The 13,892-nt window shown below is 42.8% G+C and overlaps 1 protein-coding gene across 1 annotated transcript in view; it reads left to right on the forward strand.

Annotated features, from left to right (window-relative positions):
* Positions 1-13,892, forward strand: part of patj (PATJ crumbs cell polarity complex component) — a 144,877-nt gene that overhangs the window by 74,032 nt on the left and 56,953 nt on the right. Inside the window, exon 29 of the mRNA XM_063891227.1 lies at positions 97-190. Coding sequence (XP_063747297.1) covers positions 97-190 — 94 coding nt within the window. The remainder of the gene's footprint in view (positions 1-96; positions 191-13,892) is intronic.

Below are 13,892 nucleotides of genomic sequence, written 5' to 3' on the forward strand. Positions count from 1 at the left end.
CCATCAAAGTGAGTCCAGCAGAGGGCAGCACAGCCTCAGCCACTGTAACACTACACCAATATTAAATAACAGGCTGGTTCCATTCCTCCCATGCAGGCACCAGCCCCGCCCCCTGTAAGACAACCCCCGCCATACAGACCTCCCAGCCACTCAGATCAGGAGTTGAACTCTGACCTGGAGCAGGCCAAAGGTTAGTAACCTAAACACGCATGCACGCACACACACACACACACACACACACACACACACACACACACACACACACACACACACACACACACAATGTTGCTGCTTTAAAGATGATGATACTTTATTATAAAATGAGCCTGGAGTTTTTCTCCACAGAGGCTCCATTTTCAACTTTAAAAATGAAAAAAATATAACACAATGATAAATCTAAGGTGCGTTTACAATCACAGCAGACAATATAATCAAAACCCTTTAACTTACACTTGATCCGAGATTCAGCTCCACATTCATTTTTTTGATTGACTGTTGCACAAACGAGTGCTTTAACCTTTCAAACGGTGGGACGTCTGACTTGATGCTGACAGTAAGTGATTCAGGACATGATTGGGGTCATAGACACGGTTGTTTGCCAGCATTGATATGTTATTATGGTAAGCTGGTTGATAGAGCTTCTGAAAGGGGTTGACTTCCAATTATTATTCATTTGCTGGAGCAATTTTTTAAAAGTCTGCTCTCGGCTAGAATTGATAATAATTTGAGGAAACTTGAGCAGCTTCATGAGCAGGGTTTTGATCCAATGGTTAAATCACCTTAGCTTTCAGAACACACAAACAAATCCTGCATCCCAAGGATACCCAGGGAGAGGGGCCGTCCGAATGCTATATCCTGAGGTAGAAGGGAAAGGGTTTCTGCTGTTAGAATAGTGTCTTTTGTCTTTTTGTTTGTCTACTGCACATAGGGAATCTTGATGTTTCTAAATGTCTCTTTATTTTGTATGAGGGGCTGCTCCCTGTGAGTAGCTTCTTTTATAATGAGCAATGTACTACTGTTCCTAAAAAAAAAGTTCCAATTCTTTTAAGATTTTTGGGGAACTTGTTGCGTGGTTTCCTCTCTGTACTCAGGGGTGACCGTATATCCTGTTGAGGTCAAACTTGGAATGTCGAACAGTTTGTGTCGTTTCTGATCCTCCTCTTGTAGTTTAAAGTCCTGCTCCTCTCATTGTGTGCAGTTTACATCCTGGAAGTCTTTTTGAGTACTTCTTCACGAGTGTGTCGGCAGAGTGGAGCCCTCTTAAGAAGTTTACACTTAGTGTGTGTGTTACAACTTTTGAAAGTGACCATCTGCCGTCCCCTGGAAGAAAGAAATGGAGAGAGGTTTGTGTGTTGGTTAGTAAAAACACAAAAGCTGTTGGTTTGTGTTCAGCGCTCTCCTGCCAAATCACAGCTACTGACTGCACCCAGTCTCTGTCTGTCTGTCTGTCTGTCTGTCTGTCTGTCTGTCTGTCTGTCTGTCTGTCTGTCTGTCTGTCTGTCTGTCTGTCTGTCTGTCTGTCTGTCTTGCAGTGTTTTACATTTTTTAAGATGTCATAGTATCTCAGTTATTCTCTTTTATGTAAAAGTATGTCACTTTAGAGCAGGGGTTTTCAAATTGGTTGAGCCTCCCCTAGAATAGGAAAAGACAGCCGAGGCCCACCTTCCCCAAAATCCCATCTGCCTGCCCTAACCCACACACACCTCTGCAGTAAATCCCATCTTTTGTGTGTTCCAGGCAATGCCGAGTTTCATTAAAACTGATCAAATGTAAATATTTTTTAATATTGTATTTGAAGACATTTTATTTTCACAACTTTTTAAAAAGTGCATTCATAAACGATCTTTGCAACAGCAAATACTTTCAAACTTCATGCAGGCCTAATTGAGGCTACTTTTAAAATCACTGAACATGAGTGGGTCTATCCACAAGTCAAAAAATCGGCGCGGTGTGTCTGGGCCTTAAGCGCACATTTGAAGGAAATGCACGTCTTGCACAAAATCAGCACAATTGACAGCTCTCTGATCAATGAACGACAATGCTGGTTGTTCAAGGAACACATAACATTTAACAGTCAACTGCACTGCCGAAAGAAATAAAGGCAAGTCGTCCTCCACCTGCAGCCTTGATCTGTATTTGTTTTTAATCAGGGTCAGTGCAGAAAACCCACACTCACACTAGTAGGTGGTGGTGAAGGGGATTAGCTGTTGTGAGGGCGGGTAGAGGAACGCAAAACAACAAATCTTCCTGCACACTGAGCTCTTTGATAAACCGAAGGTACACCATCAATTGAGCACAGTGTGCGACGTCAGTGGACTCATCTAGTTGAATAGCGTGAAAGGGGCTTTCACGAACACCGTCCAGGACCTGCTCTTTGACATCACAAGCCATGTCTGATATTCGTCGCTGGATGGTATTGTCAGAGACATACGTAGACATGGTATACGTAGCGCGACACAATAAGATGCTTCTGTCGCCTTCATGTTAATAGTGCCAATTGACTGTATTAGGCCTATGCTTTTTTGTGACTGAAAATCCTCACGCTTCCTCTCAAAAAACTCAACTGGCTTGTTCACTAACGCCGAAGTTTGCATGGTCTCATGCTGTCATTGGCTAGCACCTCCTTGCAGACCACACACTGCGGCAGAGGTGCAGCCTCGGACCCCGAACAGGTGAAACCTAACTTTAAGTACTCAGGATCATATTTCCTACGTTTTTTGCTGGGTCCTGTCTCCTCCCTTAACTGCTGACTTCTGTTGACTTGGGACAAGGAAACAATGCATTTTACAGCTAATACACAAACAATTACCGATCTCAATAGAGCGGCATACAGATGTGTACGTTATTTGTTCTTTGCGCCTCGCGCCTCCCCGGTGGCTCTTTGGCGCCCCCCAGGAGAGGCGCGCCTCACCTATTGAAAACCGCTGCTTTAGAGTATTTCAGTGTCTAGAGTTTTCTTGGAGTATCTCAGTGTGTGAGACTGAGTATCTAAGCAGTGAGTGTGTCAGTAGTGTGTTTTAGTTTGTCAAACTTGTCTCATTGCATCTCACTCAGAGTAACACTTTCTCTCAGTGTAAGGGTCTCAGTGTGTTTCATCTCCCAGTTTATTTAGCTGTGTGGTGTAGTGTGAGCTAGCCGACAGTGTGTTAATGTGTGTGTTCTTGTCTTCGCAGGACTTGTTTGAACCAGCAGTCCCTCCGTCCCGTGTTACAGCACAGAGTGGAGGATCGTCTTTCCTCTCATTGCTACCCTCTCTCTCGCTCTTCCTCTCTGGTGTCTGGGTTTCCTCTGCCTCCCTCTGGTGCGCTTGGTTTTGTTTTGGTGCGTCTGAACATATGGACGCGGCTGTGAGGGTTGTTTTTCTGTGGCTGCTGGTTTGACAGTTTAGCTTTTTGTGGAAGGAGCATGTGCTGCTGGTTTTAATGGGTTTGGAGCTAATTGGTTTTAATGGGTGTGGTGATTGAAGCTGTTTGGTGAAAGTTGTTCTTCTGACTGGATTCACTTTAACATCTGATGTTCTTTCTGAGGTGGAAATAACTTTTCATTCTGGACTTCTGTAGCAATTAAATTATTTGAATATCTTTGATATATTAGAGGACTTTGGAGATCTTTAACTAGCTATAAGCTGGAGTGCTGAATGTGTACTGTAGCAAGTATAACCCAACTACAAATAACTCTCCCCACTGTGTTTGTGGAGAAAAAAAACCCTTTGTATTGTGTTCATATAAGCAGCATTTAGTTATTAAAATAAGAAGAAATAATTGAAAACAATGAATTTCAACCCAGTTCATTGGGATATTGATTAAAACAGGATTCAATTTTATTCACGTTGTCATTTGTTGTGGACATTTTTATGTTACAAATGTGTATGTTGCAGAGCTAATATCATACAAAGCGCTTAATAAAATCAAGAAAGCTGTTTAAACGTTGTGTTAAAATGTGATTTATTTGTTGTTCAGGCATAGCTGCAGTAACATCTACTTATCGTTATTGTTATTTTAAGTTTTAGTATTTGACTTTAACCGCAAATGTGAGCAAGTGCTAATACAAATACGTTTTTTTCCTTAATAAACCTTCCTGTTTTAAACAACATGCACTCAAAGCTTTGGCAGATTTATGATTCATTACCAATTTAAATGAATTCTGGGAAAGCCCATTGTTATTAGCTGAGACTCCTCGACTGTCCATCGTTAGCCCAGACTCTGGGACAGCTAAAGCTCTCCTCGTTGACAGTAAACAGTCGTAGTAGATTTTAGACTGATTCTAAAACAGTATAAGGTAATGGATTCCTCATAGTGCCTTTGTCCTCGGTAAAGCCTTAATCGACTGAGGTTTGGACAAACGGATGCTTGTCTCCAGCTTTGTATTGAGTGTGTAAAGATTCACACACAGATAATAGCTGATAAAACTCCTGCTGAACACATCACGTCTGGCATCGTTTGGCATTGAGGATCTGTGTGGAGATTTGGGCCCAAAACCTTTTTATGGCTTATTGTTGTGTTTTCACTCAGCTGTTCGAAGTGGAAGATGGCAGGAACATGTTTTCTCAACTGTATGAGATTGAACTACAGTTTTTAGAGGTTTCTGTATTTTCCATAGGTTCTGCAGGTTTATTTACTGATGTGTCATGAGAATCAATAAAGTCACTGATTAACCACGGTGTCCTGGACCCATTACAGAAACAGGCAAAGACAGAACAACAAAACCAAATGATGAGCTGTAGATCATGGTAGAACCTGATGTTGGGTTACGAATTTCAGTTAAAGTATAATAAAATACTTCCAAAAAGAACAGGATAAGTAAATCAAATAAATCAAAAAGAACACTCTTGACAAGGTGAGAAAAATACAACAAAAACGACTATCAAAAAGTATCAACAAGGAATGGACCCACAAACCTTGGAGCCAATTTCTTGGAAGCCACATGAAGGGGTAGGTCTTTGGTGGAGAGCCAGACCTTTTGGCCCTGTGATGCACATCTGCTGCAGCCTTCATCTGGGCTGAGCTTCTGAGCAGGGCGTGGCGAGAACCGGGCGAGATCCGGCGGCAGCAGCGGATGTGGGACAAGGGACGTTGGGGAAGAAGCAGTGGCTGTAGAAATCCCACCTGGGCTCGGGACGAGGTCTTGTTCCGGGCACGCACAGAACAGGCCACCATGTACCCCGCCACCGCTTTCTCCATGGCAGGTCGCCAGAACTGTTTTTTAATGACGAACATGGTTAGTTTAAAATCAGGATGGCATGTGAGCATAGACGTGTGAGCCCAGTGGATTACCTTGGCGCAAAGAGACACAGAGACAAACAACATCTTTGAGACAACACCGCACTGATCCCCTCATTGGAATCGTCAAACTCGACCACAAACTGGCGGTGAAGATCTGGAACAGTGAGTATGGGGGCTGTGATGAACCTTTCTTTAAGGCGCTGGAAGGCGACGTCGGCCTGGGGAGTCCATTTGAGGGGAACCTTTGAAGAAGTTAGGACATGCAGTTTCTAATAAACTTCCTGTCGGAATGTGCAAATCATAAAAACTGCTGTACTTTCTTTATAGAGTCTGGTGACATATAATTGGTTCTCAAGTAATTTCTGTAGAACCTGACCAACATGATTAACATGGCTTTCGGAATCTGGAGAGAAATCAAGATCTCAAGATACACAAATACATTCAGAAACTCCCTCACAACTTGATTCACAAAAGCTTAAACACAGCTGGGGCATTACACAGTCTAAAGGCATTACTAAATATTCGTAGTGACCACTACGAGTGTTGAACCCGATATTCTACTTATCCCCCTTGGTGAACACCTTGGCAGTATGAAACAGTTTGAAAGCGGAGGATATGAGTGGCAGTGGGTAGCGGTTCTTGACAGTAATGTCATTGAATGAGCTGTAGTCAATGCAGGGTGTCAGTGACCCATCTTTCTTACCCACCAAGAAGAAGCCCATCCCAGCTGGTGAGGAGGAGGGACAAATAATCCCTATCGTGATTTGAATAGGTTCTGTGCAATGGGTAACTCTGAACAAACGGTGGCTGTCTAAGGCACTGGCAATAATGAACCACCTGACGGTTGTGTTGTCGCTTCTGCCTGAGTTTTCTGCTGGCTTCTGTGGCAGGTGATGTGAGGTCAAATATGTGCCTCATGGTGTGTGTGAACTTGGACAATGAGTAACACATGTCAGAGTCTCTGGCCCATTCTGCTGTAGCGCAGGTTGCAGCTCTCCCAGATCGATGGGACACGATGAAAGCCACCTTTGCATGGTCAGACAAAAAGGCTGCTCGATTGTGTTGGAAGTGCAGGTCGCACTGTACGAGGAAGGCTCTGCAGTTGTTGGAGTCTCCAGAGAATCTCTCCAGGAGAGCCAGATGCATTGATGAGGAGACAGCAGGGATCGAGATGGGAGCGTCAGCAGGATTCCCATCTGGTGAGGAATCAGCAATGGGTGACGCCACCAGAGAAGCAGTCTGCAGGTGAATGAAGAATTGATGCATCTGCGCCTTCAAGTGTTGAACCTTGGAGGTGACGGAGTCTTGGAGCTTGGCCTGACATTCTGCAAGGTTTTTAACTCCTTGGCTGATTGAGCCCAACCGCCCTTCATGCTGGTAGATCTTGATGACCTGGGCTGACAATTCTGGCCAGAAGGTTGTGTTACAAATTTCAGACACAAGGCAGTTGGACACAAATGCACAACTCCAGGAGGCCAAGGTAAAGTATAATAAAATACTTTATTTTCAAAAATGCCAAAAAGAACTTTCACACGGAGGATGAGTAAATCCAAACAAACAACACTCTTGACGAAGTGAGGAAAATAAAATAAAAAGAGCTTATCAACAAGTATCAACAAAAAATCACTCAGAATGTAGAACAAAAACTCAGGAACATGGAAAAGGCTTGAAAAATGAAACAAACGCTGGTACGCTGGCTATTGACACAAAGACAGGACAAGACGAACTGGTACAAGACAAGGGGAGACTGGACTATTTAAACATGAGGTAACTGGGAACAGGTGTAAACAATCAGGGCCGGGGCTGACGAGGGCAGGAAAGACACACAGAGGCAGGGAGTCAAGGGATCTGGAATGAGACACAGGAGGAAGGTACCAAATTAAACAGGAAGTGAAAGACAAGATTACATGTGTGACATGATAACTTGACAAATGCCTGACATGACAAGACAAAAATGACAAAATATGAAACAGACTAACCCTTAAACTTGAACATGATAAGACAATAAGAGACATGACAAGACTAACATATTTGACTAGACACAACATATTGAACTGGCTTTTTGTCCGAGGACTTTAAGAATAAGGGTCAGTTGGAAACCAAAATGTACTCAAATGTAAGCAATGTAACAAACACAAGAAGTTTGTTTAGACCTTCAGGTGCAAAGGTCCCCTCTGTAAAACTGATCAGATTATCTCATTATAGAAGTCCCTAAATTTTAACAGCACTATCTTTATCTTTCAAATGCTTACACTTCAATCAAATTGATTATTGCTCATTAAGAAGACAACTATATTAAGATACAGTGGGATTAAACATATGTAAAGTTGATCCTGAAAATTGCGCTGCATTTTTGGTCCTTGCAGGAGAGCTCGGAGTTGAATCATCAAGCTGAAAGCTGCTTGGCGCTCGTGTCTAGAGGGTAAACACACTCACTGCCTAATGACCGTGTACCATAAAGCCATGAACAGGCTCTGACAGCATTAGCAGGATAGCTACATGCTAACTGTAAGAACATTGTCTTGAAAGCACATTTACCATGTCTTTACCATGTTAAATTGTATGCTGTTAGCACAATAACTATAGCCTAACAAATCAAAGCTTGTAGGCCCATGTATTAAAATGGACAGAAAAACTGCTGTGAATGAAATTTACTGACATTTATAAGTTAGCAAAATGATGTCACATCTGTTATCATACAGCCGCAGCAGAGCTCCAGTGACTGAATGTTGAATAGGATAAGAACTACATAATGTACAGTCTTCACATGAGATACAGCACATCCACACACACACACATGGACATAATTATTTAGTTGCCAAACACTTACTCACAGTACAGTACACTCACATACACAATAGAAGTATACCGAATTATATAATTATCCTAAACTATTTTAACCCATATTTCTAAACAAAAGCATGAATATCACCACACACACTCACACACACACACACACACACACACACACACACACACACACACACACACACACACACACACACAGCTCACTTATCAAAATTGCTCAGCCGCAATGTCCTTGACCTGTTTTTATACCATTCTTTATACAGAAACACACACACACACACACACAAACACACTGCTGTATCCACAGTGAGCAAGCGAGTCTCCTGGTCAAGGTGTGTGATTTTGAGGTTGTCTTTGCGAATCTCACACCGATGACCTCTGACCCTGCAGCTGCTAAAGGGAAGCAGTCCAGTCAAACTAAAAGCTTCTTGTCATTCTGCTGGAACACACACACACACACACACACACACACACACACACACACACACACACACACACACACACACACACACACACACACACACTCACAGTTCCTTGTGAAGTATATTAAAATGGCAGACATCTCCTCCCTCAGGTGGTACAGCTGTCCTTGAGAAGAGGATGAGTCCCGCTGCCTCTCTCTCTCTGGCCTTGTTTCCTGCAGTGTGTGCTCTCCTTGTTTCTGTGCTGTCCTCAGGCTCCAACAGAGGCCGGGCAGACTGCATGATGCTGGCCTGATAAAGTCTTAATCTGCTGCAGCATCCCGACTGCATCTCAACATATTTAATATTTCAAAACTTGTAGTTGTCTAATACTTTTTTTACCTGCATATGTCATAGCTTAGTGTTCTTAATTTCCATTACGGCTTTAAGAAAGCCGCTAGTAAAGCTTGGTTTGATTCTCACAGCCGTTTGGTAAAGTTTCAGTGTAGGGTTTAGTGGCATCTAGCTGTGAAGTTACAGATTACAACAACAACAATTCTACCCCTGTGCTGACACCTCTCTTCCCAGTGTGTTGATCTACGCTGGCCTTCAAGTAACATAAGAACGGGTTTGGTTTGTCTGTTCTGGGCTGCTGTAGAAACATGGCACTACAACATGACACACTTCATGGTGGTGGACCGACCCCCCATGTAGATATGAAGGCCCCATATTAACCAAAACACAACTGTTGCGGCCCGTCCACATGCTTCCATTGGAATCTTCAACGGAGACGCTTCCCATTCACTTTGAATGCGGTGACGTCAACCTTTGCCGAACTGCATTGTGGTTCCGTTGCTTCGCTTTGCCTGCGTTGCTGAGAAAACTTCAACTTTTTAACCGTTGATGGAAGCGCCAGCAAATCAAATCCCGCCTATGCAAATATGCCAGTACACGCGCTAGCCATAGGAGAGCCATAGCGCGGGTCAGTTGGAGGAGATGGTAATAATAGCGGTACGGAATCACCCAGTCTTATTCGACCAGACCCTGTACACATACAGGGATACAAACAGGAGGAGTGATTGGTTGTGTGTTACATTAACCCCAAGCGCCAGACACGCCCACTGGCAAGCATCAACGCAACGGACTTGTGTGTTCGCTGCGTTACACAACTTATACAACATAGTTATAAGTGTTTAAAAATATACTTATTATTTTTGCCATTAATCCCCATAAAAATCTTCACATTGGATCTTTAAGCTTCAGAAGAGTTGATGGTTTTTGTTTTCGAACACAAAACACTTAAGTGTCAACTTTTTCAAAAACTAGCCAAAATCACATTGTTTCCTGAACATTAAATGGGACAAATGAAAAAAAAACTCACGTTTCAGTGTCCGTGCACGTGCATATAGGTATCTGCAGTGCCTAACACTACAAATTGCAATATTTGGTGACCTGTTAATTTTGTCATTCATTCAAGAGATCCAAGACAAGGCCCTTTCCTCCCCACATTCATGCTTTTTTAAATTTATCTCGCCCATTTGAGAGCTACATTTGCAAAAGTGTGCCAATATTCCTAGCAGACTGAGCTGTTTTGGGGGTGGGTGGGTTAATTTAGACATTATAGGAAAATAAAATCACAGGGAACAATAAAGCATGTTGAGATGTTCTGGTAGATGACCAAAAACACAAGTGTGAACCGGAAAAAACATGTTGCATCGTCCCCTTCAACCAAAGTGTTTCAGCATCAGGAGGTCAGATTTGTATTTATATATATATAAATATATAAATGTTTCAGTGTCCTCTCCTCTTTTTAATAGCTAGTATCTTCCGTTCCCCTTTCGTGTTAGTCCACTTTATTTAAACTGCTCTATGAATATAAATCTCTAATTCACAGTCATTACAAAGTTAATTAAATCAGATGAAACTTGGAAGAGCCTGCGGGGAAACTAGGTCGTGGCAGCAGCAGCAGCCAGTCACAGGACACACAGAGACAAACAGAATATAAATAGACTCAGAGCAGACACAGATTCGCAAACATCCAGTGACACTGAAATCTGATACAACTGAGGAGGAACGTGTAGGGAGGAAGACAGAGGTGAAAACTGAAGGAAACAGCACAGCGACGTATGAATGCCCTGTAGTTTGGATTTGGATATTATCTTTACAGATTGTGTGGGGTACAACGCCCTCCGTCCTTAAGACCCGCGCAGGGAACAAGGAAAAACTCCCAAAGAAACCCCAAAGTTCACCAAGGAAACATAACAAACCTCGGGGAGAGCTTGGGAGGATCCTTCTCCCAGGATGGACACAATGAGTGTTGTGTGTATAGATTAAAAATATAAAACATTTGCAACATCGGCAGTCCAAATATAACAAATGTGAATGTATAACAGAAAACAATATTGATCCAGGTTCAAGGTTAGCCTGAGCCAGCCACTACTATAAGTTTTATCAAAAAACTCTTAAGCCTGCTCTTAAATATGACATATGACACATGAAGGTCAACAACGCTTCATTGGATGAATAGCAGCGCTAAAGCCCAACTGATGTGGAAGTGTTGGCCATATGTGTTAATTAACTAAATACAACCTTGATTTGGAAGATTTCATTTTTTTGTAATAATTGTATTTGTGTTGTTGATTTGTTTCTGACATATCTTTCACAGGAACATTCAGAGTTCACCTAACTCTTCACTGCTCAAACCCTTTTAAGTTTATGAAAACCATGATGTCCTGTCCTAAGCCCAATCGTTCGAGGTCAAGGTCAACACTACCCTCAACCATCTCTCCATAGTTTCACAGATGGAGGGTTACCATGTAGACAAAAGCCCGCTTTTTCTCCTCTACCTGTCATACCTTCCTCGCTTCACCATGCCTCCTCTTCCCTGTGTGTATCTGCAGTATCTCTCTCATTCTCTGAAAAAGTCATCTACATTCAGAGTATGATATGCCTCATATTTCCCATTTGAATGTATTTTCCCATGTTTTGATTGATCTGCAGGCCCTCTTATCTTCAGATCCTCCTATGATGTCACCAGCAATCTTCATTTCCCCCTGAGCGTGCATCCATCAGAGCCAGTTCACACTAACTTATTTTATCTTCTTCTCAGGGAAATATTACCCTGTAGCTCTGATTTCTGCTAACACCACATCATTTGTAAAAGTGCCCAGTATGCATTTAGCAGGGATATTTCCACCCAGCACTGTGTTTATCCGATTAGACTTCAGGCTACAGGACTTAAGGGTGAAGTCACATAGTTTCTCTTTTGGGCTTCAGTCAGTATAAGAAGTACACAGTAGTAGCTACAGCCACTATGACTGACCGATACTAACATGTTAAACTGGGGCTGTTGATAGAAGGGCACTGTGAGAAGGCCTTGGGAGAGGTTACAGTAATTGTTGTAACTTAATAGCTTACAGTTTAGGATTGGTGATTTGATCTGTTTGTTGATTTGATGCATGGAAAGCTGCTGAAGGTTTTGTTGCTATTTGCAGTTAGAAGGAGAGTTGGAAATAGTTGTATTTTGTTGTGTTCTATGTGATTGATGTTGATTTGAGATGTGTTTTCTGTTCTATTGCCTAACAAAGGGTTAAGAAACTACCAGAATGCTTAGCGGCTAAAACAAGAGTTACGCGCGTTTTTCCTTAGAATAAATAGAAGTGCCGCGAGGTACAATCAGAGGTGCCACTACAAGACTTATTAATCAGATTGACTCAGAAATGGCCAAGCCAGATCCAGATACTGATCACTTGAGTACTTTATTGGAAATGCTGTCGGCTAAGGAGGACAGTCTGTGAACTCGACCACGGAATAGAACGGCTAACTACGTTGGATGACTTGGAAACGGAGATCGAAGCCTCCGAGGAATACAAGGAACGTGTCATCATGTCCAGGAGCCGTGCGCAGCGCACGATAAAGAAAATGGAGGCGGTGAACCAAAGCGCAGCACATCCAAGAGTGAGTGACGCTTCAGGTAACTCAGTACCACAGAAACAATCAGTAAAGCTACCAAGGTTGATTATTGACAAATACAATGGAGATGTCAGTATGTGGCGAAAGTTTTGGAGCCAATATGAGACTGCTATACACGAAAATGATGCACTGTGCAAGAGAGAGAAATTTACCTATCTGAAAACCTACCTCACTGGTGCAGCTGCAAAGGCAGTAGCAGGACTGGTGTTAACAGATGTAAATTATGACAGCGCAATCACTATACTGCAAAACAGATTTGGAAGGAAAGATCTGGTGATCAGTGCTCACATGTCAAAGCTACTAAATCTAAACCCTGTAAAGAAATCATCTGATGTGAATGCATTAAGGCGGTTATATGATGAATGTGAAATTCAGATTAGGAGCTTGGAGTCACTGGGTGTAGTGTCAGAAACCTACGGAAGCCTACTATGCCCAATCTTACTGCAGATGATTCCAGATGACATAGCTCTTGAATATAGTCGTCAGAGGGGAGTGGATGATGAATGAAAGGTTGCTGAAATAATCACATTCCTACAAAAGGAGGTTCAGAGCAGGGAAAGAGCACTGCAGATGACAAATTCATATAGAACAGAACATAAAGCAGAAAACAAGCCATGGAAGCAGTCACGTTCATTCAATGAAGTGAAAATGAAAGGACCAAATACAACTGTTTGTTCTGTGACAGTGCAGAACATAAATCTGAACATTGCCCAGATCACAACGTTCCTGAACGCAAAGACAAACTCAAGAAAATGGGAAGATGCTTTGTGTGTTTAGGACGGAAACACATTGCAAGATTCTGCAAGATGAAGGATGTGTCATGTGAAAAATGTGGAAGAAGACATCACATTGCTGTGTGCACGGGTGAGAGAAATGAGGTGCAGCCCCACACTGCTACTGAAGATGCTCTTGTTTCCTCAGTCATTCCTCATTCAGTGAAGATGAAAACAGATGGACAGAACACTGTGCTGCTCCAAACTGCTAAGGCGTGGGTACAAGGTCCATCAGGCAGAAAAATAGCTCGCTGCTTACTCGATGGAGGCAGTCAGAGAAGCTTCATCCATGAAAACCTAGTGAAGAGCCTGAAGTTACCAGTAATCAGACAAGAGACACTCACTCTTCACACGTTTGGCTCCTCTGTCCCCACAAGGTCACAACGCAACACAGTTAAGGTAATCATGGAGAATGTCTGGGACAGCCAGCAGAGAATTGAAATAGAAGCTGTAGAAACCCCACAGGTGTGCTCAGCTGTGATGAAGGTTCCTGGTGACCAGATTCAACATGAGCTTAAGAAAAGGGGACTGCAACTAGCAGACTTCCCCGGCGATGACGGTGATCCTGAGCTCTCCATCCTGATAGGAGCAGACTACTATTGGCAAATAGTATCAGGAAGAGTGGAGAGACTCACAGAGACATTGGTTGCATTGGAGAGCACCTTTGGATGGTCTGTGCAGGGACCAGTGTCCATGTCAAGTGTCACAGAGGCTGC

This window comes from Eleginops maclovinus, chromosome 9, assembly GCF_036324505.1.
Source record: "Eleginops maclovinus isolate JMC-PN-2008 ecotype Puerto Natales chromosome 9, JC_Emac_rtc_rv5, whole genome shotgun sequence".
Classification (NCBI taxonomy): Eukaryota; Metazoa; Chordata; class Actinopteri; order Perciformes; family Eleginopidae; genus Eleginops; species Eleginops maclovinus.